Source organism: Marmota monax, unplaced genomic scaffold (assembly GCF_021218885.2).
Source record: "Marmota monax isolate L192 unplaced genomic scaffold, Marmota_monax_Labrador192_F-V1.1 WCK01_AAM20220418_F8-fsc00004, whole genome shotgun sequence".
NCBI classification, from domain to species: Eukaryota; Metazoa; Chordata; class Mammalia; order Rodentia; family Sciuridae; genus Marmota; species Marmota monax.
In genome coordinates, this window is record NW_026692881.1 from 9,735,816 (window position 1) to 9,760,726 (window position 24,911).

The following is a 24,911-nucleotide window of genomic DNA, read 5'->3' on the forward strand; positions in this document are numbered from 1 at the left end:
AGCCCTTTTAAAATTTTATTTAGAGATAGGATTTCACTGACTTGCATAGGTAAGTTGCTGAGGCTGGCTTTGAACTCGGGATCTTCCTGTCTCAGCCTCCTAAGCTGCTGAGATTATGGGCACACACCACTGCACCCAGCTAAAAAGAGACATCTTTCAGAAAATTAATAAATAAGTCACAGACAGGGGAAAACATTTTTTTCCCTACTAGGGGTTGAACACAGGGGCACTCACCAAATGAGTCATTTCTCCAGCCCCTTCTGCCCCATCCCCCCGTTTTTAATTTAGAGACAGGGTCTTACTCGATTGCTTAGGGCCTTGCTGAATTGCTGAGGCTAGTTTTTTTTTTTTTATTGGTTGTTCAAAACATTACAAAGCTCATGACATATCATCTTTCATACATTTGATTCAAGTGAGTTATGAACTCCCATTTTTACCCCAAATACAAATTGCAGAATCACATCAGTTACACATTCACAATTTTTACATAATGCCATATTAGTGACTGTTGTATTCTGCTGCCTTTCCTATCCCCTACTATCCCCCCTCCCCTCCCCTCCCATCTTCCCTCTCTACCTCATCTGTTGTTGTGCTGAGGCTAGTTTTAAACTCACTCTCCTCCTGCCTCAGCCTCCCAAACCACTAGGATTATAGGTGTGTGCCGCTGTGCCCGGCACAAGGAGAAAACATTTATAGTGTTTACATAATATGTAAAGAACTCCTATGAATTTCTAATAAAAAGATAAAAAAGATTTAAAAAAGGAACTTCTAGTTTCTTGTCTGGAAACTACTATGTGAATAGTTTGGATGCCATTGCTCCCATCCTCAATAATAATAAAAAAAGAAAAAGCAGAAAGTGAAATTAATTGAAACTCAGCAAGTTTCCTTAATCTACCAAAGAACTGAGTTCACAGGCAAACTGATTCCCCCCAAAACTGGAGAGACCGGCAAAGATAGAATACTGCAATACTGGGAGCCTAGTAGCAACACTTAAAAGGTGATTAAGCGTGTATTAGTTGAATGGTGTGTGTGTGGGGGTCCCATCTTAGAAAGGTTCCCACAATATTAAACTTTCTGGAGCCATATACTAGATTCTCAAGGTGAAGACTGGAGAAAAACTTCAGAAGGAGGAAGAAAAAAAAGTAATCAGTTTGAAATAGAGTACCCTGTTCTCTTTAACAAAATACTTTGGCAGAATTTTGATATTAATTCCATTATCTTAGTATGTGTTGAATCAGCAAGACCTCTGATTTCTTCTTGAGTTAGTTTGTACATTTTGTGTTTTAAAAAGACTTGTAAGTTTTTAAATTTACTGGTATAGAGTTATTAATAATTAACAGTGTTCTCTAGCCATCCTTTTAATGTCTGTAGAATCTATTCTAGTATTCCTTTAATTAGAATTAAATCTATTACTTTTTGATGGTAATGGTATGAATTGATATTATGGTGGGAGAGACTCTAAATTATATATCAAGTAACTATTATAATTCAGAAATATTATACTTTTCCATTTTTTCCCATTGTAAAATTAAAAACTCTTATAGTTCAATAATAAAAACACAAAATAATAAAAAGACAAAAGGGATAGTAATATTATACTTATTTATTTAAAACACCGTGAGGACTATGATGATGCTCTTTATGATATATATTTAGATAAAATTAAATAGTGAAGTTCGTATTAGTGTGATGGTTTCAATCTGTAAATTGTATATGGTATATAATGTGTGCTTTGTGAATAGAAATAAATGGGAATTTTTCTTATTTTAACTAGTAACTCCCGCTGCCCCATTTGTTTTTGCAGTTCTGGGTATCAAACCTAAGGCTTCTTGCTAGTTATTTAGACTTTAAAAATTAATGTGATAAAACTTTATTTATAGAGTTTTATTTTTAACTTCTCACAGGTATTACTCTGCCCTAAAAACTATGGAACAATTAGAGAACGTGTACTTTCCCCGGGTTAATCAATACCGGTTTTGTCAGCTAATGATAGAAAATCTTCCTACACTCCGTGAGGATATTAAAGAAATTTCCATGTCTGATCTCAAAGACTTTTTGGAAAGCATTCGAAAACATTCTGACAAAATAGGTGAAACAGCAATGAAACAGGTGAGATTAAAAATAATTTTAATTTAATATTTAATAATCTAGGATATAAAATATATTCCAAGGTTTACTTCTTTAACTTACTTGAAATGGTTTTGTTTGTTTGTTTAGTTTTACCATTTTCTTATCCTTCCTGGTTCTTGTTTAGAATAGATTTTGTAAGTGTTTTCTTTGGATTTATAGCTATTCTATACTTAAATAAAGTCAGTCTTAACTTTAATTCTTCAGTCACTCTGCTGTAGAAGTGTACTTCAGAGAAGTCTAAAGACTTCAGAACTTTACCTGAATTCTCAGTAATCTTCTCCACTTGTGTGGTGTTACAATAACTTTTGCCATTGCCAAACCTGTTATAAAATTATCTTAAAACTGACAGCCACAGAGACAGGAAGTAGCCCTTTTATGCTAAAATTCTAAATTGTTCTCTTTTTTAAAACAAAGTTTTTGAATTAAAAACTCTTACAGTTCAATAATAAAAAGACAAACAATGGTATTTGTGTACTAGAACTGAAATGCATTCTGCTGTCATGTATAACAAATTAGAACAAATAAATAAATTTAAAAATACAAACAATAGAAAGTATTCAGCAGTTATGAAGTTATAGTTCTACCATTTGAATCTGTGGTTCCACTCCTGATTATTTATCAATTAGAAATGAAAACATGGCCTTATGATGTTCATATCAACTATTAGTCAAAAACTGGAAAAAACTCAAATTGCTTTCACAAGGAAAGCAGAATGGATACACTAATTATGGTGTAGTCACACAGTGGAATAGTACTTAGCAGTAAAAAGAAAGGAATTACTGATAATATAACACATAGGGATCTCTCAGATAGATATGTTGAACAACAGAAGTTGAGCACAAAAAGGCACTGTTTATATGCAGTTTTAAAGCAGGCAAACAAGATTAAAAAAAATCAATATAGTTGTAGGTAACTAGAAGCTTGAGTGGGAAGATTGCCTGGGAAAGGAAACAAGTGAAGACAAATATTCTATAACATGATGAAAGTGTACTGTCAAAATTGTACAGCTATGATGTGTGTATTTTAATGTACATAAATCGTACTCCAAAGAAAATTGTTTAAAAAAAGGGTATATATGGAATGAGTGGGTAAATGTATAGATGAAACAAGTATGTAAAAATTTATGGTGGATGAGTGTTGCACACCTTCATTCCAGTGACTTGGGAGGTTGAGGCAGGAGGATTGCAAGTTGTGAAGCCACCCTAGGCAATAGGGCAAGACCCTGTCTTAAAATAAATGAATAAATAAATAAGAATGTAAAAATATTACTTGGTTAGAGATTATTGGTGGGTACCTGAGAGTATGTTATATTATTTTATTTACTTTGCTTATATTTAGAATTTTCATTGTTGAAAAGTTTTAAAATGATTATGATTTAATTCAAATTTCTAAGAACTGTTAAAACTCATAATAATAATTACATCTTAAGAATAAAACAGTGCTCAACCTGATTTCTGATGCCTGAGTTTTTTTCCCCCCAAGTATCACAAACTACTTTTAGGGAGGTTTTATTTTATTTTTGTAATTTAAAAAGTTCATCTGTAACAGAACAGTGTTAAATCAGAGGAAATTAAAATTCCATATATGAATTGAATTCCCTATTTTAATCTTTTAAAGGATTATCTATAAATCAGATAATTTCTGTTTTACTTCTAATTTTCTCAGCATTGCATAGTAATATACTGTATTCTATTTTTTTCTCTTTCTATTGTGAAATTCACATAAAAAAATTAATTACTTTAAAGTAAAAGATTCAGCTAGTTGGTAAAGATTTTGTACAACCATCATTTCTGTCTAGTTTCAAAACATTTTTCATCACCTCAGAAGGAAACCCTGTGTCCATTAAGTGGTTAGTCATGTCCCATTCTTCCCTCCTTCCAGCCTTTGGCAACCACCAATCTGTGTTATGTCTCTGTGGATTTATCTATTCTGAATATTTTGTATAAATGGAACCATATAATGTATGATCTTTTGTGTCTGGCTCCTCCATGTTAATTTTCTTTATTAATAGATTGTTTACTTGTAGGATTATTGATTTTGGAAATTCTTTACCACAACCATTTTACTTTATAAAATTAGAACCATGTACAGTAACATAGGACTTATACAATAAAGTTTTCTGAAATAGCTTAGTTTTTTTCTCAGTTGTAGTTAATTCTTGCGTATGTGTAGATGAACTATGCAGACTCAATTTTCTAATGATTTTTGATAGTACCTTTCATTTAGCTTAACATTTAATACTTAGTTGACAAAAAAACTTTATTTGCTGTAAATAATAAATAGATAAATAAAGCCACAAAATAGAATTTAAGCCAAACTTACTACCTCTCTCTTCTATGGAAGCCAGGTTTGAGGTCATTTCCCCTACCAATGTGGTAATGAGAATGTGGTCTGTTGTGAGTGATAGTGTAGGAATAGAAATGGTAATTGTAGGTCAATGGGTTAGGGTTCCAACATCTGGTTAGTAACTTGAAAAAAGTAGAATCTAAGAAGATATGAGAAAATAAATTTCAAAGTCATAGTTGAGGAAAAGAATCCAGAGGTTCTGAATCTAGAAACTATGATTACCCACAGAACTCTTCCAAGGTTAGGAAAGCCCCATGTTTAGAGGGAAATTTATAGCCTTAAATTTACAAATTCGGAAAGAAAGGCTGAAGTCAATGATCTAGTAGTTCCATTTCAGGAACTTAGAGAAATAGAAAATTAAACTCGAAGAAAAAAAGAATAGAAATAAACTTTCCTACGGACAAGTATAAATATATTACAGTGAATCTCTACATCATGTACAGCCACAAGACTGGGATCCTAGTTAGAATAAAATGTACTCCATGTTTGTATAAATATGTCAAATTATACTCTCCTGTCATGTGTAACTAAAAAGAACAAATTAAAAAATAAACAATGTGGCCTCTTGGTAATGTTATAAATTAAATTTTCATGGTCAGATTACATAAAACAATATAGGAAATGAGATATCAATTATGTTATTTTTCTCAATTTGAAAATGTGAACATATTTTGATCAGTTTGGGGGGTAACAATGTGATCTGAATTTTCCTCATGGTTTAAGACATACATTAAAGGACATGGAAGTAAAAAAAAAATGAAAGAATATAAATAAGGATCAACATGATAGGAAATAAAATATAGTAAGTTGAATGGCAAAGCCAAAAGTTGGTTCTTCATCTTTTCAAATAAAGTTGATAAACTCCTACAAGATTGTTTGTAAAGGAAGAGAGGAGGCACATGTCATGAGTAAACAAGCAAACACTGCTACAGATACTATACCTGCATTAAAAATATAAGGAAGTATGGACAATATTTTGAACCAGTTTTACCATAATAAATTTTGAAATAATTTGAATTCTGCTTTCCTGAAAATAGGCACAACAGCAAAAAGCCTTCAGTATTGCTCTGCAGAAGCAAAATAATGTGAAATTTGGGAAGAATATGTATATAAATCATGATAGAATTATAGAAGAAAAGCGTGAAATTGTATTGAGACATATACTTGAGGAAGAGGATGAGAATGAAGAGGAGGTAATGGGGTTTCTTTATCTATTATTGGATAATTTTTTGGATCATAATGTATATCTGTGTGACTCTTAGTTTTCCCATGAATTCATGTTGACTCTTCATCTTTCCATTGATGTTGATCAGATTGCAGTAGGTTTGGAATCATCTGAAATTCTAAACTACATAACTGATAGACAAATAGGGCATATTATGTACTCAAAAACCATTGATAGTTGAGCCTGGGTGTTTTGCCATAATTAGCAGTAAAAATGTAAACCTAATGACTTTTTTATAGTAGTCTCACTTTTGAATTATCTTTGGCAAATTTTTTATTTCATAAGGTTTTGACCTTGCCATTTGCCCCAATTCTGGCTAGCTTATGCTTTTTTTTTTTTTCTAGTTGGTGCTGAAATACTGCAGAGTAATTCTATTTTTTATTACAGTCAAGTTTAAAATTTTTTTGAAGTCTTAAAAAGTCTACAAACCTTGAAATTATCTTTAAGTGTTTATTTTCTGTCACCATTGGTATCCAAATTTATTCTTTTATCTTATTGCATTTTTGATTCCCTCCACAAAGTTTTCTTTTGTGTCTTTTATCTTCTTTGAATTCTTTTGAATTTAGTTGAATTTCATTTATATCATAGGGAACCTAGTTACTCTTGGTTATTTATAAGTTTATCAATGAAATCTTAAATTCTTCTTCTAAGAATCTAATTGGGACACCATAAGAACTCTGAATTGTGTGAATATGTGCTCAAAGCTTCCTCTGTAGATGGGGAAATAACTGAGTGTTAATTATATACATTTGTGCTGTATGTCTGAGGATGAGACAAAACACTCCTCTCTGTGTGTATGTATCTGTGTATATATAACATATATTGGTGCACATATATATGCAGTGAATGTCTGTTATCACTCTGAATATAGGCAGCTAAACATTTTCTTGATGTAGAATTAGTGTGTCTTGCTTCATCCCTTGAAATTATATAAGTGATTTTAAAATATACACTTTTGTTCTTTTGTAATATTCAGAGGATCTCTATTTTCTGTTCTCTCTAGGAGTTCAAAGTAGTAAAAACAGACCATCTAGTTTTCTTATCTCTGCTTTCCCTGGTCTGTTTTGTGTATCTTTAGCTACTTAGAGTGTTACAGTCATGCCTTAACAAGCCCAGATCTACACTCTTAGTTACCGTGGTGGTTTGCCTGTTCTCTTGGGTCTCTTCTACTGTTAGTACAATTTGTTTCTATCATTTTCCCCTAATAAGTAACATTATAATAAAAATAATTTAGGAAATGTGTTCTTTAAAAAAGGGTTTCATTCTACTATATTTTATTAATTCCAAGCTGCAGTTTTTCATATTATAACATTCCAGAAGTTGGTATACATCTCAAAATTGCTGGTGTCATTGTTTCAAATTGCTGCATTATTTTTTTCTTTAGTGTCCCATAAAATAATAGCGATGGTGTCTTTAATTTGTAGGTATAATGGCAAACCATATGATTTAGCTGCTTAGCAGAAGGAACTTTTGTTTTATAGGTAAACCGTAAGTTCATGCATCATTTTACAAAAACAACAATGAAGCATGTAGGTATTTGTAGCAATTTTCTGGTACTCTATCAAGTACAATAAAAATAAACTTTATAATCTAAACTAGTCAACAATGGTAAAAATAGATGAAGAATAAACTACTGAAAAAATGCTATAGTAAAATAAAGCAGGTATTTGTTTATATTGTATGCTTTCTATGGGAGGATTAATTGAATATTATAAAACAAAATCCATGAGTTTTCTTGACTGTGTTATCCAATATCAGATTAATATTTTAAACTATGATTTTTTTAAAAACTGATTTTATTTTTCAGGTCTTAACTGTTCAGGACCTTGTTGATTTTTCCCCTGTTTACCGATGTTTACACATTTATTCTGTTTTGGTAAGAATATTTCATATTTATGTATGTATACATATTTATATTATTTAAAAGGCATATATGTAGTTTAAGCCTTAAAGAATGATCATAATCTTAGATACTATAAATCTTAATACAGTAAAAATTTGTGAAATATCCAGTGTATATGCACTTCTTTTTTTAACTTACAATGATCAAATTTCAAGTAACATATTTATGTATATCATAGGAACCTTACAGTTGTGTACAGTCATGTACATATAACAATGTTTTGAATTATGATGGACTTCAAGTATGACAATGGCCCTGTAAGATTATAGGGAGCTGAGAAATTCCCCTTGGCTATTGATAGCTGTAGTCATTGTAATATCTTAGCATAGTCATTTCTTATGTGTTTGTGGTCATGCTAATATAAACAAACCTACTGTGCTGCCAGTCATTTAAAAGTAGAGCACACAAATTTATTTATAGTATTTAATACTTTATAATAATAGTAAAAACTATATTACTGATTTATGTATTTACTTAGCATTTATTGTTATTTTAGAGTGTAGTCTTACTTAAAAAAACACAAAAGAAGGTTAACTATAAAACAGCCTCATCCTTCAGCAGGTATTTCAGAAGAAGGCGTTGTTATCAAAGGAAATGACAGTTCCTTTTGTTGCTGCTTTCCAGTAAAATAAGATGTAGCTAAGGAAGATAGTGATATTGATGATTCTGACCTTGTGTAGGCCTAGGCTAATGTGTAGTGTTTATGTTTTGGTCTTGGTCTTTAACAAAAAAGTTTTAAAAGTAAAATTAAAAATTAAAAAACAGGGCTGGGGTTGTTGCTTGGTGGTAGAGTGCTTATCTTGAATGTGTGAAGCACTGGGTTTCATCCTCAGCAATAAATTAAAAAAAAATAAAGATATTGTGTCCATCTATAGCTAAATTTTTTAATTAAAATAAAAAATAAAGATATTGTGTCCATCTACAACTAAATTTTTTTTTAAATTAAAAAACAATTGAATAGGCTATCCCATATATCCTAGGTGTATTGCATGCTGTATCATCTAGTTTTTTTGTAAGAACATTTTATGATGTTTACACAACAACGAACACAATGCAATTCTCAGAACAGATCTCTGTCATTAAGTGACACATGACTGTACTTCCATTTTTCCCCTTGTTTTTGTGGTAATGTTGCATCACATTTAATTATAATTATGTTATTTCTACATGTGTTTTATTATAAAGTATGTTATTCTTATTTTTGGTTAACCAATCCCTTATCCTTTTTAAAAAAACTGCTTTATTAAAATATAATTCACATACCAAAAATTCATCCTTTTAAGGTATGTAGTTCAGTGATTTTAGCATATTCACAAGTACATGCAACTGTTTGTACTAATTCCAAAAACAACATTTTATTACCTAAAAAAGAAACCCCTTGCATTAGCAGTCACTCCTCATTCTCTGCCTTCTTCCCCCAGTCCATGGCAACCACAAATTTACTCTCTGTTTCTATTTGCTTGTTCTAGTTATTTCATTTAAGTAGAATCATATTATATGTGGCTTTTAGCTTCTGGCTTCTTTTATGTAGGTGAAAGATTTTTGAGATTTTTAAAAAAATATTTATGTTTACAGCTATGATTTCTCTGTAAGTGCTGGTTTAGCTTTATCTCATAAGTTTTGATATGTTGTGTTTTTGTTTCCAGTTATCTCAGAAGTATTTTCTAGTTACACTTTGTAATTGTTTTCTTTAACCCACTGATTATTTGGGGGGGAGGGGAGTATTTGTTTAGTTTCTATATGTTTTTGAGTTTCCAAATGTTTTTCAGTTAGTGTTTTCAAATTTAATCTAATTTGTGGTCAAAGATTATAATTATATTTTATGTTTTCGGCCCTTTCAAATTTATTGAGTCTTGCTTTATGGCCTAACATGTTTCTGTGTTAAGAAGAGTGTATCTCTGAGTGTAGCTGGGTGATATATTCTATAGATATCTGTTTTGATATAGTGATTTTTAGAGTCATTTATATTTAATATCTAATATATTCCTGTTGGTTATCTTCCTATTCTGTTATTGAAAGTGAGAGTATTGAAGTCTCCCTCTGTGACCTTTGAATTGTCTATTTCTGTTTTCAGTTCTGCCAATTTTTGCTTTATATGTTTTTGAGATTTTGTTGGTAAATATATGTTTATAATTGTTGTGTCTTCCTTATAGATTGACCTTTTCTTTCCCTTCCTTTCCTTTCTTTTATTTTCTCCTTCCTTCCTGTAGTGGAAATTGAACCTAGGGTGCCCTACCACTAAGCTACATCTTTAGCCCTTTTTATTTTTTATTTTGACACAGGGTCTTGCTAAGTTGTCAAAGTTGGCCTTGAACTTGTATCTGGGAATACAGGTCTGTGCCATTGTAGTTGGTTTACATGTGTTTTTAAAGGGCCCTCCTGAAAGACTAGAGCAGATCATATCATCACCACCACCAATACAAAAGAGTAACTCCACACAAAATTGGTATTTTACTTCAAGTAAAACAAAAATAGAACTGTGGTAATTCACAGGGGAAACTATATTACTGCTAGTTAATTTACGTCTTAAAAATCAAATGTTTGGAAAAAAATCAAACATTTGTTGTTTACAATAGTTTCCCCAGTTTATAATCATTGCTTTTTAATTTTGTTTGTAGATCTATAAATTTTTAGAAGGTTAAATTTGTTCATCTTCTTCCATACTTCTTTTCCCTGTTTTTATTTGGTTAGAATAGCTAATAGTAATTTATATGTTCTTCAAGTCTCCATTTAAATCCACCCAATTCTTTTTGGAATACAGTCAGTTAAAAATAAAATTCTCATTAGCTTCCTGAGTTGTTGGGATTGCATATCCTGATTCTGATCCACTTTTCATCTTAAATGTCCCTTTTTTTGGTAATATTTTTTGGTTTGAAATCTATTTTAGCTGATAAAAGTCTATCTTTTGGGTGCTGTTAACATAGTGCAGTTTTCCCATCCTTCTACTTTTAAGATCTTTGGGTCTTTGAATATAAATTGTATCTTATACAGATAATACATGGTTTAATTTGTTTTTTCTAAATCTAATCTGCTAATCTCTGTCTTTCACTGGCCTGTTTAGTTCATATACATTTAATGTAATTACTGATATGGTAGGACTTGAGTCTGCTGTTTGCCATTTGTTTAAACATGTCATATGTCTTTTTGTCCTCTATGTTAAAAGCATTTAAAAAATGTTATAAAAGGGTTACATTAAAATGTATGAAATAGATCTGTTTACTGTAGGTCCATTTTAGCCCCATGTTCAAAAATTTTAAGAGAGCATTTCCTTCTTTATTTAATCAACTATAAGTGTTTCATGAAAGCAAATAGGTATACTATTAAAAAGCAGGGCTCTCTTTGGAAAATGGTGCAAACAACATCTATATTATAGCTTATCACACTCATCCTAAGAGCGTGCATGGTGAATTTTCTTAGGTGACCATGTTTTAAACTTTTGGTGAGTTAAGGGACTATTTTGTTAGAAATCTGAATGAATTAATTTTTGGAATGTATTAGACAAATACAAAATCTTATGTGAGAATTGCTATCTTAGGCATTTTAAAAGTATATGAATGCTTTTCAAGGAGTCCTGGGCTAAAAATTAAAAAAAAAAAAGTATGAATTCTCATCTTTTTCCTAAAAATGACCTTTCTTGGACACAGCCTGTTTGCATAATAGTTCTTCTCTTAATGTTGATGCTCTGCCTAAATCCCTTTGAAGCCCTTTCTTAGGAGCTAGAAGTGCCTTGGAGTCTATTACCACTACGATCCATACCATGTGACCAGGATTAAAATTAGTCAGTCACTGTATGAGGGTATGGCAGTTTAGAAACCTAGATTCTTTGCTTCGATTAGGACAACTCTAGAGTTACAACTTATACTCTAACTTTATATTGTGGAATCAAGCTGAAGCCAAATTTCTTGGCAATTCTTTACCTAAGGTGGGATCCTGGATTGGCTTCCTGTTGTTCTTTTGCTTACTTTCTTCATTTTTTGAGCAGTTTCCTTTTTGAGCATTTCTTTAGTATATTATTGATCTTAGTTCTGTTCCTAGGAAAGCTACCTAAGATACTGTTGTATTCATTATCTATTTGCTGCATAAAATACTTGTTTAACATAATAAATATTTACTGCTTCACAGGGTCAACTGTCTGGGTGTGGCTTACCTGCTGGTTCTGCCTAAAGTCTCTCATGAGTTCTAGTTAAGAAGTCAGTGAGGGCTACAGTCATCCAAAGGCTTGAAAGGGGCTGGAGGATTTTTTTCTTCAATGGATTGATGGCAGAAGGCTCTTTACAAGGCCGCCTTTACAGTCCTCATGACATGGCAGCTGACTTCCGCTGGAGTGATACAAGAGAGAAATCAAGATAGATGGAAGCCATAAGATTTTTTATAACTTAGTATCCAAAGTGGCATAAAGCAAACATAATAGCTTTATCCAAACATAAAGCTATTATGTTTGCTTTATCCTATTGGTCACATAGACCAACTGTGATATAAGGTAGAGGGGAACTACACAGAATATGAATACCATGAGGTATTCTTTGGAAGCTATCTTATAGACAACCCCACTGTTTATCTAAGAAAGTTGTGTCCTTCACTAATATTCAAGACTACCACAATGCATTGTCTTGATCTGTAAAACGCTTCCAGAATGTCACAGAAAAAAGAAGAAACTATATACACATAAGGGTGCCTTTCTTTCCTGTCTTACACAGTTTCCTGTTAAGGGTAAATTATATTAGAAACAATATATTTTGTCCTATGGTGGGGTGTTCTTAGTTCACATACATAGTAGGGAATAATGACATACTTGCCAGTAATATTAATTTACTCTTTTTTTTTTTTTTGGTACTGGGGATTGAACCCAGGGGCATTTAACCACTGAGCCCATCCCCAACTCTTTTTTATTGTGAGACAGGGTTTTGCTGAATTGTTTAGGGTCTTACTAAGTTGCCAAGGCTTATCTCGAACTTGAGATCCTCTTATCTCAGCCTCTTGAGTCGTTGGATTTATAGTCTTGTGCTACTGTGCACAGTACCAATTTACTCTTAATGACCTGATTTCTTTTGTTTCTAACTATTGACAATATAATTATTCCTTACTATGTTACATTTAAGAGAGAGTCGTCTGATAGTATAGCATGGAAAACATAGAAAAGTTTGAATGCTTAAACTATGTCTTGTGCATTAAATGATTTCGGCAGATGTTAATACCCTTCTTTAGGATGTGTTGTTTGCTGTAAAGAAAAATAACTTTCAGTAGAGAAAATGATATGGATTAGTGAAGTTGAGTTTTTAGAACAGAACTGGCATGTTTTCTGGGGTTGTTGAAAGTTTTAAGTGACATTGACCAATCCCATTCTTAAATTCATGTACATTACGATTCAGTGAAATGGTTATAAATGTTTTACCATCTCTGAGAAGTATCTGTTTAGTTCCTTGGCCCATTTATTTTTTTTAAATTTTTATTTATTTATTTATTTTTTGAATATTACTCAGCTTTATTTATTTTTTTTTGTTGTTGACTGTTCAAAACATTACATAGTTCTTGATATATCATATTTCACACTTTGATTCAAGTGGGTTATGAGCTCCCATTTTTACCCCATGTACAGATTGCAGAATCACATCAGTTACACATCCATTGATTTACATATTGCCATACTAGTGTCTGTTGTGTTCTGCTGCCTTTCCTATCCTCTACTATCCCCCCTCCCCTCCCCTCCCCTCCCCTCTTCTCTCTCTGCCCCCTCTACTGACATTCATTTGTCCCCCTTGTATTATTTTTCCCTTTCCCCTCACTTCCTCTTGTATGTACTTTTGTATAACTCTGAGGGTCTCCTTCCATTTCCATGCAATTTCCCTTCTCTCTCCCTTTCCCTCCCACCTCTCATCCCTGTTTAATGTTAATCTTCTTCTCATGCTCTTTGTCCCTACTCTGTTCTTAGTTACTCTCCTTATATCAAAGAAGACATTTGGCATTTGTTTTTTAGGGATTGGCTAGCTTCACTTAGCATAATCTGCTCTAATGCCATCCATTTCCCTGTCAATTCTATGATTTTGTCATTTTTTAATGCAGAGTAATACTCCATTGTGTATAAATGCCACATTTTTTTAATCCATTCATCTATTGAAGGGCATCTAGGTTGGTTCCACAGTCTTGCTATTGTGAATTGTGCTGCTATGAACATCGATGTAGCAGTGTCCCTGTAGCATGCTTTTTTTAGGTCTTTAGGGAATAGACCGAGAAGGGGAATAGCTGGGTCAAATGGTGGCTCCATTCCCAGCTTTCCAAGAAATCTCCATACTGCTTTCCAAATTGGCGGCACCAATTTGCAGTCCCACCAGCAATGTACAAGTGTACCCTTTTCCCCACATCCTCGCCAGCACTTGTTGTTGTTTGACTTCATAATGGCTGCCAATCTAACTGGAGTGAGATGGTATCTTAGGGTGGTTTTGATTTGCATTTCTCTGACAGCTAGAGATGGTGGGCATTTTTTCATGTACTTGTTGATTGATTGTATGTCCTCCTCTGAGAAGTGTCTGTTCAGGTCCTTGGCCCATTTGTTGATTGGGTTGTTTGTTCTCTTATTGTCTAATTTTTTGAGTTCTTTGTATACTCTGGATATTAGGGCTCTATCTGAAGTGTGAGGAGTAAAGATTTGTTCCCAGGATGTAGGCTCTCTATTTACCTCTCTTATTGTTTCTTTTGCTGAGAAAAAACTTTTTAGTTTGAGTAAGTCCCATTTGTTGATTCTAGTTATTAACTTTTGTGCTATGGGTGTCCTATTGAGGAATTTGGAGCCCGACCCCACAGTATGTAGATCGTAGCCAACTTTTTCTTCTATCAGACGGCGCGTCTCTGATTTGATATCAAGCTCCTTGATCCATTTTGAATTAACTTTTGTGCATGGCGAGAGAAAGGGATTCAGTTTCATTTTGTTGCATATGGATTTCCAGTTTTCCCAGCACCATTTGTTGAAGATGCTATCCTTCCTCCATTGCATGCTTTTAGCCCCTTTATCAAATATAAGGTAGTTGTAGTTTTGTGGATTGGTTTCTGTGTCCTCTATTCTGTACCATTGGTCCACCCGCCTGTTTTGGTACCAGTACCATGCTGTTTTTGTTACTGTTGCTCTGTAGTATAGTTTGAAGTCTGGTATCGCTATACCGCCTGATTCACACTTCCTGCTTAGCATTGTTTTTGCTATTCTGGGTCTTTTATTTTTCCATATGAATTTCATGATTGCTTTCTCTATTTCTACAAGAAATGCCGTTGGGATTTTGATTGGCATTGCATTAAACCTATAGAGAACTTTTGGTAATATCGCCATTTTGATGATGTTAGTTCTGCCTATCCATGAACAGGGTATATTTTTCCATCTTCTAAGATCTTCTTCTATTTCTCTCTTTAGGGTTCTGTAGTTTTCATTGTATAAGACTTTCATCTCTTTTGTTAGGTTGATTCCCAAGTATTTTATTTTTTTTGAAGATATTGTGAATGGAGTAGTTGTCCTCATTTCCATTTCAGAGGATTTGTCGCTGATATACAGGAATGCCTTTGATTTATGCGTGTTGATTTTATATCCTGCCACTTTGCTGAATTCATTTATTAGCTCTAATAGTTTCTTTGTAGACCCTTTTGGGTCTGCTAGGTATAGAATCATGTCATCTGCAAATAGTGATAATTTAAGTTCTTCTTTTCCTATTTTGATGCCTTTAATTTCTTTCGTCTGTCTAATTGCTCTGGCCAGTGTTTCGAGAACTATGTTGAACAGAAGTGGTGAGAGAGGGCATCCCTGTCTTGTTCCAGATTTTAGAGGGAATGCCTTCAATTTTTCTCCATTCAGAATGATGCTAGCCTGAGGCTTAGCATAGATTGCTTTTACAATATTGAGGTATGTTCCTGTTATCCCTAGTTTTTCTAGAGTTTTGAACATAAGGGGATGCTGTACTTTGTCGAATGCTTTTTCCGCATCTATCGAGATGATCATATGGTTCTTATTTTTAAGTCTATTGATGTGGTGAATAACATTTATTGATTTCCGTATATTGAACCAGCCTCGCATCCCAGGGATGAATCCTACTTGATCATGGTGCACAATTTTTTTGATATGTTTTTGTATCCGATTCGCCAGAATTTTATTGAGGATTTTTGCATCTAGGTTCATTAGAGATATTGGTCTGTAGTTTTCTTTCTTTGAAGTGTCTTTGTCTGCTTTAGGTATCAGGGTGATGTTGGCCTCGTAGAATGAATTTGGAAGTTCTCCCTCTTTTTCTATTTCCTGAAGTAGCTTGAAAAGTATTGGTATTAGTTCCTCTTTAAAGGTTTTGTAAAACTCTGCTGTATACCCATCCGGTCCTGGGCTTTTCTTAGTTGGTAGTCTTTTGATGGTTTCTTCTATTTCCTCAATTGATATTGGTCTGTTTAGGTTGTCTATATCCTCCTGACTCAATCTGGGCAGATCATATGACTTAAGAAATTTATCGATGCCTTCACTATCTTCTAATTTATTGGAGTATAAGGATTCAAAATAATTTTTGATTATCTTCTGTATATCTGAAGTGTCTGTTGTGATATTGCCTTTTTCATCCCGTATGCTAGTAATTTGAGTTCTCTCTCTTCTTCTCTTTGCTAGCATGGCTAAGGGTCTGTCGATTTTGTTTATTTTTTCAAAGAACCAACTTTTAGTTTTGTCAATTTTTTCAATTGTTTCTTTTGTTTCGATTTCATTAATTTCAGCTCTGATTTTAATTATTTCTTGCCTTCTACTTCTTTTGCTGTTGTTTTGCTCTTCTTTTTCTAGGATTTTGAGATGAAGTATGAGATCATTTATTTGTTGGTTTTTTCTTTTTTTAAGGAATGAACTCCAAGCAATGAATTTTCCTCTTAGAACTGCTTTCAATGTGTCCCATAGATTCCGATATGTTGTGTCTGTGTTTTCATTAATCTCTAAGAATTTTTTAATTTCCTCCTTTATGTCTTCTGTAACCCATTGATCATTCAGTAACCTATTGTTCATGGAGATCTCCAAGTGATGTTTGCTTTTTCCTTCCTTCTTTTATCGTTGATTTTCAGTTCCATTCCATTATGATCAGATAGGATGCATGGTATTATCTCTACTCCTTTATATTGTCTAAGAGTTGCCCTGTGACATAATATATGATCTATTTTTGAGAAGGATCCATGTGCTGCTGAGAAAAAAGTGTAACTGCTTGATGTTGGGTGGTATATTCTATATATGTCAATTAAGTCTAGGTTATTAATAGTGTTATTGAGTTCTATAGTTTCCTTATTCAACTTTTGTTTGGAAGATCTGTCCAGTGGCGAGAGAGGTGTGTTGAAGTCTCCCATGATTATTGTATGGTGGTCTATTAGACTCTTGAACTTGAGAAGAGTTTGTTTGATGAACATAGCTGCACCATTGTTTGGGGCATATATATTTATGATTGTTATGTCTTGTTGGTGTATGGTTCCCTTAAGCAGTATGTAGTGTCCCTCTTTATCTCTTTTGATTAACTTTGGCTTGAAATCTATTTTATTTGATATGAGTATGGACACTCCTGCTTGTTTCCGAAGTCCATATGAGTGATATGATTTTTCCCAACCTTTCACCTTCAGCCTATGTATGTCTTTTCCTATCAAATGCGTCTCCTGTAGGCAGCATATTGTTGGGTCTTGTTTTGTGATCCATTCTACTAGCCTGTGTCTCTTGATTGGTGAGTTTAAGCCATTAACATTTAGGGTTATTATTGAGATATGGGTTGTTCTTCCAGCCATATTTGTTTATTTATGTTACTAAACATGGTTTGTTTTCCTCTTTGATTATTTTCCCCCCCTTTACTGTCCTACCTCCCACTGTTGGTTTTCATTGTTATTTTCCATTTCCTCTTCCTGTAATGTTTTGCCAAGGATGTTTTGAAGAGATGGTTTTCTAGCTGCAAATTCTTTTAACTTTTGTTTATCGTGGAAGGTTTTAATTTCATCTTCCATCCTGAAGCTTAATTTCGCTGGAAACACAATTCTTGGTTGGAACCCATTTTCTTTCAGTGTTTGAAATATGTTATTCCAGGATCTTCTAGCTTTCAGAGTCTGGGTTGAAAGATCAGCTGTTATCCTGATTGGCTTACCCCTAAATGTGATCTGCTTCCTTTCTCTTGTAGCTTTTAAAATTCTCTCCTTATTCTGTATGTTGGGCATCTTCATTATAATGTGTCTAGGTATGGGTCTCTTATGATTTTGCACATTCGGCGTCCTGTAGGCTTCTAGGATTTGGGATTCTGTCTCATTCTTCAAGTCTGGGAAGTTTTCTCGTATTATTTCATTGAATAGATTGCTCATTCCTTTGGTTTGAAACTCTGTCCCTTCCTGTATCCCAATGACTCTTAAATTTGGTCTCTTGATGTTATCCCATATTTCTTGGATGTTCTGCTCATGGTTTCTTAACAGTCTTGCTGAGCTGTCTATGTTCTTTTCAAGTTGAAATACTTTATCTTCATTGTCTGATGTTCTATCTTCTAAGTGTTCTACTCTGCTGGTAGTATTCTCAATTGAGTTTTTAAGTTGGTTTATTGCTTCCTGCATTTCTAGGATTTCTGTTTGTTTTTTATAACCTCTATCTCCCTGTATAGTTGATCTTTTGCTTCTTGGATTTGTTTATGTAATTCATTATTGAAGTGATCTTTCATTGTCTGATTTTGCTGTCTGATGTCTTCCTTGAGACTCCAGATCATCTGAAGCATGTATATCCTGAATTCTTTATCTGACATTCCATCTGCTGCAGCTATTACCTCTTCTAATGTTGAGTTGACCTGCATTGCTTGTGGTCCTTTCTTTCCTTGTCTCTTCATACTGTTCGCGTTCCTTTCTACTTGGTGAAACTGTTGTGCTATTGAATTTTGCCCCTATATATTTATATTGGTCTTGTATAGTTGCAAAGTCTCCCTCACAGGCGCGGGCGGCGGCTCTGCCCGTCCTCCAATTGGGGCAATGTGCCTACCATGCCGGCAGGCCGCTGGGCCTGCTCTGCCGGTCGGTAGCAGGTCCGCCTACCTTGCAGGCGCGGGCGGCGGCTCTGTCCCTCTGTGGGCCGCTAGGCTTGTTCTGTCGGTGGCCGCAGTTCTGCCTACTTTGCAGGCGCAGGCAGCGGCACTGCCCCTCTGCAGGCCTCTGGGGCTGTTCTGCCTGTGGGTCGCAGGTCCGCCTACCTTGCAGGCGCGGGGCGGGGGGGCGGCCCTACCCTTCCTCAGGCCACTGGGCCTGTTCTGTATGTTGGTTGCAGGTCTGGCCTGTTCTGATGGTGGTCACAGTTCCATCTACCTTGCAGGCGCGGGGGGAAGGGGCGGCTCTGCCTCTCAGCAGGCCGCTGCTCCTCTTCTGCCGGTGGGTCGCAGGCCCGCCTACCTTGCAGGAGTGATTGGAAGCTCTGCCCCTCCGCGGGCCACTGGGCCTTTTCTGTCTGTGGTCACAGTTCCGCCTACCTGGCAGGCGCGGGGGGGTGGTGGGCGGCTCTGCCCCTCAGCAGGCAGCTGGGCCTGCTCTGTGGGTGGTCACAGTTCCGCCTACCTGGCAGGCGCGGGGCGTGGGGGGCGGCTCTGCCTCTCAGCAGGCCGCTGCTCCTCTTCTTCCGGTGGGTCGCAGGCCCGCCTACCTTGCAGGAGTGATTGGAAGCTCTGCCCCTCAGCAGGCCTCTGGGCCTGCTCTGTGGGTGGTCACAGTTCTGTCTACCTTGCCGGCGCAGGGGGAGGGGGCGGCTCTGCCTCTCAGCAGGCCGCTGCTCCTCTTCTGCCGGCGGGTCGCAGGCCCGCCTACCTTGCAGGAGTGATTGGAAGCTCTGTCCCGCCGCGGGCCACTGGGCCTTTTCTGTTGGTGGTCATCCTTGGCCCATTTATTGATTGAGCTATTTGGGTCTTGCTGAGTTGCTTAGGGCCTCCTAAATTGCTAAGGCTGGCTTTGAACTTGGGATCCTTCTGTCTCAGCTTCCCAAGCCTCTGGGATTATAGGATACGCCACCACACCCAGCTAACTTTTCCATTCTTAGTCTGTTAACAAATTGTCCATATTCATCTAGATCACCAGTATAAGCTCATCATTTAGAAGAATGCTTGGCATGTGGAAGGCACTCAAAAATATTTGTTGAATGAATAATTAAACAAATAAATGAATGACTATATATCCATCTTCTCTATCTTCTTCTCTGTTTCAAAGAATTCATTCAGAGCCACAAGACAATGTTCAAAGCCAGCCTTAGCAATATAGGAGGCCCTAAGCAACTCAGCAAGACCCTGTCTAAATAAAATATAATAAAAGTTTTGGGGATGTGGCTCAGTGGTTAAGTGCCCCTGGATTCAATCCCTGGTACCCCCCCCCCAAAAAAAAAAGGAAAAGTTAGATTTCTGTTGTTCACGGTGGTAGCCACTAGTTAAATGTAGCCATTTAAGTTGAAATTAGTTAAAATTAAGCAAAATTGAAGTGTGTCAGTCCTATTAAGCTGCTTCAAATACTCTGTTGCCACATGTCACTAGTGGCTACCATAGTAAATAGTACAAACATAGAATACTTCTACCATCATAGAAAGTTTCATTGGGTAGCACTGAGATAGACTAATAATTGGGGAATTACAGCACAGTATAAATGCTGTGATAGGGAAGTACAGATTGTTGTGGTATAACAGAAAATAACAAGCCTGTAGAAATTAGGGAAAGCTTTCTAAATGAAGTATCATTAATGGCAAATCTTGAAAAGATGTGTAAAAATTGTACAGAGAAGGGAAACTGCAAGTATATTTCAGAAATAGCCAGCACAAAAGCCTGGCAGTGAAAAGAAATTTTGTATTAGATAGAATATTCTAAGAGTTAAGGTGTGGCAAGAGATGAGACAGGAGATTGAGGAAGAAACCAGATCATTATATAGGACCTTATATAACATATTCAGAAGTTTAGGCTTGGTGGCTAATATCTCTTTATTTCCTTCCTTCCTTCCTTTTTTTTTTTTTTTTTCTGGTTGCATTAGGGAATTCCTTTCTTGCCCTTGAACATGCTAGGCAAATTCTCTACAACTAAGTTACACCTCCAGTCTTTTTAGATTTTATTTTGAGACAGGAGTTCACTAAGTTGCTCAGGATGGCCTTGAATTTCTGATCCTCTGGCATCAGCCTCACAAGTAGCTGGGATTCAAATGTCACCCAACACAACCAGCTTGACAGCTAATCTCTAGTTTCTCTTATTAACTTCCAGATTGTCTTGGCATTCAAAAATATATAAAGCTTAAGTGATAAGTTGGGAAAGTGTCAAATGTTTGCACTTTATTTGTCATGATATTTAAGATACCAAATAAAGTTGCTGTCTTTGCTAAAATGACAAAAACCCTTTCTTGACATTCAGTATGAAATCCATTCAGCATTTATTTTCCAGTTAGAAAGTTTAAAATGACTCTTAGTGGGTTAATTACTCTTAGCAGTAAATGTATGTGTATGTGCACACATGCAAGCTTGAATTTTTCTTATTCTACTGACTTTATTATTTAGGGTGATGAAGAAACATTTGAAAATTACTACCGAAAACAAAGAAAGAAACAAGCAAGACTGGTATTACAACCCCAATCAAGTATGGTAAGTATGTTAAAATTATTTATTAGCTTTGTTGGTACTTTTTATCCCCTTATCCTGCTTTAATTTCTTCAGAGCATGTGTCACTATTCATTCAACTACAAATGTCTGTTGAACATTTACCTTTTGTAGTAATTGGTTTAGGTGCCAAGGATACAGCACTGAACAAAATTAAATCCCTTCTCCCATGAGTTTGCGTTCTACTAGGGAAGAAAATTAATAATAGTAAAAGATAAAAATGAATATGTAGAATGTCAGGGAGTAATAATTAATTCCTAATCATATGGGAAATTGTGTATGTTGATTAATTGTCACACCTAAAGATGCTGGATAGACATTTAAGTTTTTTTTAAATTTCTTTTTAAAAGCACAGAAGACCTGACAGAATAGTATAATCAGGCCCAAAACTAAGTGAATGTAGAACTCTTCTATACGTTGATTGTGGTAATAGTTAATGTGACTAGTTTGTGGAAGCTCATAAGAAACTGCATATGAAAGAGAGTGAATTTTATTGTATGTAATTTTTATCTGAATACATCTGACTACAAAACAGATGAGTGAAATAAGAAAACCTAAAGGAAAGCAGAAACTCAGATAGGTTTGGTGAGGGACTGTTTTAGTCAGCTTTTATACTGCTGTGATTAAAGACCTGACAAAAACAATTTTATTGGAGAAAAAGTTTATTTGGGAGTTCATAGTTTCAGAGGTCACAGTCCATAGATAGCCAGCTCCATTCCTCAGGGCACATGGTGAGGCAGAACATCATGGCGAAAGCGTGTGGTAGAGGGGAACAGCTCACATGATAATCAGGAAGCAGAGAGAGAGTCCACTCATCAGATATAAAATATGTACCCCAAAGGCATGCCCCCAATTCCTACCTCTGCCAGCTATACCCTACCTGCCTTCAGTTACCACTCAGTTAATCCCCATCAGGGAATTAATTCACTGATTGAGTTAAAGTTCTCATAATCCAATTATTTCACCTCTAAGCCTCCTTATATTGTCTCACACTGAGCTTTTGGATGACACCTCACATCTAGACCATAACAGGGATTGAATGTAGTTTTTATTGTAGGAGCATATATTGAATTGGAAAGCATACGTTTCAGGATATGGAGTTCAGAGGGTTAAGCCCAGGGCCAAACCAAAGTAGATGTCCTGTTAGAAATTATATCCCTTTTAAAGCCCCATTATTAGGATGTCCTACAAATAAAACCATCTAAAATCTTCTCTATTCCTTCTTGCAAATACTATAAAGAAAATTACTTATCTCAGATGTCATTGCTGAGTGAACAGGGAGAAAAAATTCTTTTGAGGATTCATAAGAAGTTTGTCACATGTGTTTGCAGCTCAAATGCATTCTTGTTGGATAGTCCAAAAAAAAAAAAAAAATCAACTGAAAGTTTAGTTTAAAGTTGCTCCATGGTGACATTGCTTTCAAGTGTCTGGCAGAAGTGATTGTAGATCTTTGCACTTTCATTCCAGAATTAAAGAGTATTCATAGTTAAAGTTTTAAGGAAAATTTAGCAATTCACAGTCAAAAGTAATTACCAGATAAGTGAGAATCATTTACCCCTCACACATCAGACAGAGCACTAATCTCTAGGCTATATAAAGAACTCAAAAAGCTAAGCACCAAAAAAGCCCAAATAACCCAGTCAATAAATGGGCCAGGGACCTGAACAGACACTTCTCAGAAGAGAATATACAAGCAATCAACAAATACATGAAAAAATGTTCATCATCTCTAGCAATTAGAAAAATTCAAATCAAAACTAAGATATCATCTCATTCCAGTCAGAATGGCGGCTATTATGAAAACAAACAACAGTAAGTGTTGGTGAGGATGTGGGGGAAAACGTACACTTATACATTGTTGGTGGGACTGCAAATTGGTTCAGCCAATATGGAAAGCAGTATGGCTATTCCTTGGAAAACTGGGAATGGAACCACCATTTGACCCAGCTATCCCTCTCCTTGGTCTATACCCAAAGGACTTAAAAACAACATACTACAGGGACACAGCCACATCAATGTTTATAGCAGCACAATTTACAATAGCTAAATTGTGGAACCAACCTAGATGCCCTTCAGTAGAGGAATGGATAAAAAAAAATTGGCATATATAGACAATGGAATATTACTGAGCAATAGAAGAGAATAAAATCATGGCATTTGCAGGTAAATGGATGGCGTTGGAGAAGACAATGCTAAGTGATGTTAGCCAATCCCAAAAAGCCAAATGCTGAATATTTTCTCTGATGTAAGGTGACTGACTCATAGTTGGGTAGGGAGGGGGAGCATGGGAGGAATAGACGAACTCTAGATAGGGCAGAGGGGTGGTAGGGGAAGAGAGGGGGCAGGGGGTTAGCAATGATGGTGGAATGTGATGGACATCATTATCCAAAGTACATGTATGAAGACATGAAAAAAAAAAGAATATTGATAACAGGAAAAGGTGGTGAATGTTACAAACCTTTGAGTATAAAATAACACTATTTAATATGCTTAAAGAAATAAAAAGTAAGCTTTCTAAGAAATATAATAAGGACCAGAAACTACAAAGAATGACCAAACAGATGTGAAGAAAACAGAATATCTAGAAATTAAAGATACATTAACTGAAGTTAAAATGTTATGAATGGGTGTTAACAGTTCATTAATCATTTCTTTGTTGATCTGAAGATATTACCTAGAAAGCATCACAGGGAAATGAAAGAAAAAAAATCAGATGAGAGACATAGAAGATACAAAGATACTAGAGTTCTCATGTGTGTGTGTAAGAAGGGAGTTTCAGAAAGAGAGTAGAACAAATGGGACAGAGGAATATTTGATGATGTATGTCTGATAATTTTTTGAAAGAGATGAAAAATGAAAATTCACAGTCAAGCCCAAAGAATCCTAAATAGATTAAAGAAAAAGAAACATATTGTCAGAAACCCTATAATGAGATTTCAGAATATCAATGTCAAAGATAATGTAGAAGACTGAAAAACATTATCATATTATCTTGATCTCACTGACATTTATTGAATACTTCATCCAAAACAGCAGAATTCATGTATGTTTCAGGTGCACATGGAAGACTCACAAGACAGATCATATTCTGGGCCATAAAACGAATATCAACATATATAAAAGGCTTGAAATCATACAAAGTTTGTGCTCTGTTCACAAGATATTATATGATTCCATGCAATAGAAAAAAGGAATATTAACTCTTAACCTCATTTAGCAATTTAAAAAATGGATCGTAGACCTAAATGTAAGAGCCAAATTTATAAACTTTTAGAAAGAAAGAAAGAAAGGTAAAACCTTTGTGACCTTGGATTGGGCAGCATTTCTTTAGGTAAGATACATAAAGCATGAACGATTTTAAAAATTTGATGAATTGATGTCTGGTATAGTGATGCCACCTGCTTCATTCTTCCTGCTAAGGATTGCTTTAGCTATTCTGGGTCTCTTATTTTTCCAGACGAATTTCATGACTGCTTTTTCTGTTTCTGTGAGGAATGTCATTGGGATTTTGATCAGAATTTCATGAAATCTGTATAGTGCTTTTGGTAGTATGGTCATTTTTTTAATATTAATTCTGCCTATCCAAGAGCAAGGTAGATCTTTCCATCTTCTAAGGTCTTCTTTGATTTCTCTCTTTAGGGTTCTGTAGTTTTCATTATATAGATCTTTCACCTCTTTCATTAAGTTGATTCCCAAATATT

General features: G+C 35.0%; 1 protein-coding gene across 5 annotated transcripts in view; it reads left to right on the top strand.

Annotated features, from left to right (window-relative positions):
* The window catches only part of Exoc6 (exocyst complex component 6), a 196,491-nt gene that overhangs the window by 58,941 nt on the left and 112,639 nt on the right, over window positions 1-24,911 (top strand). For all 5 annotated transcript variants that reach the window (XM_046450218.2, XM_046450219.2, XM_058581092.1 and 2 more), the window contains 4 exons: window positions 1,905-2,109; window positions 5,514-5,669; window positions 7,509-7,577; window positions 21,112-21,195. In XM_046450218.2, the coding sequence (XP_046306174.1) occupies window positions 1,905-2,109; window positions 5,514-5,669; window positions 7,509-7,577; window positions 21,112-21,195 (514 nt within the window). The remainder of the gene's footprint in view (window positions 1-1,904; window positions 2,110-5,513; window positions 5,670-7,508; window positions 7,578-21,111; window positions 21,196-24,911) is intronic.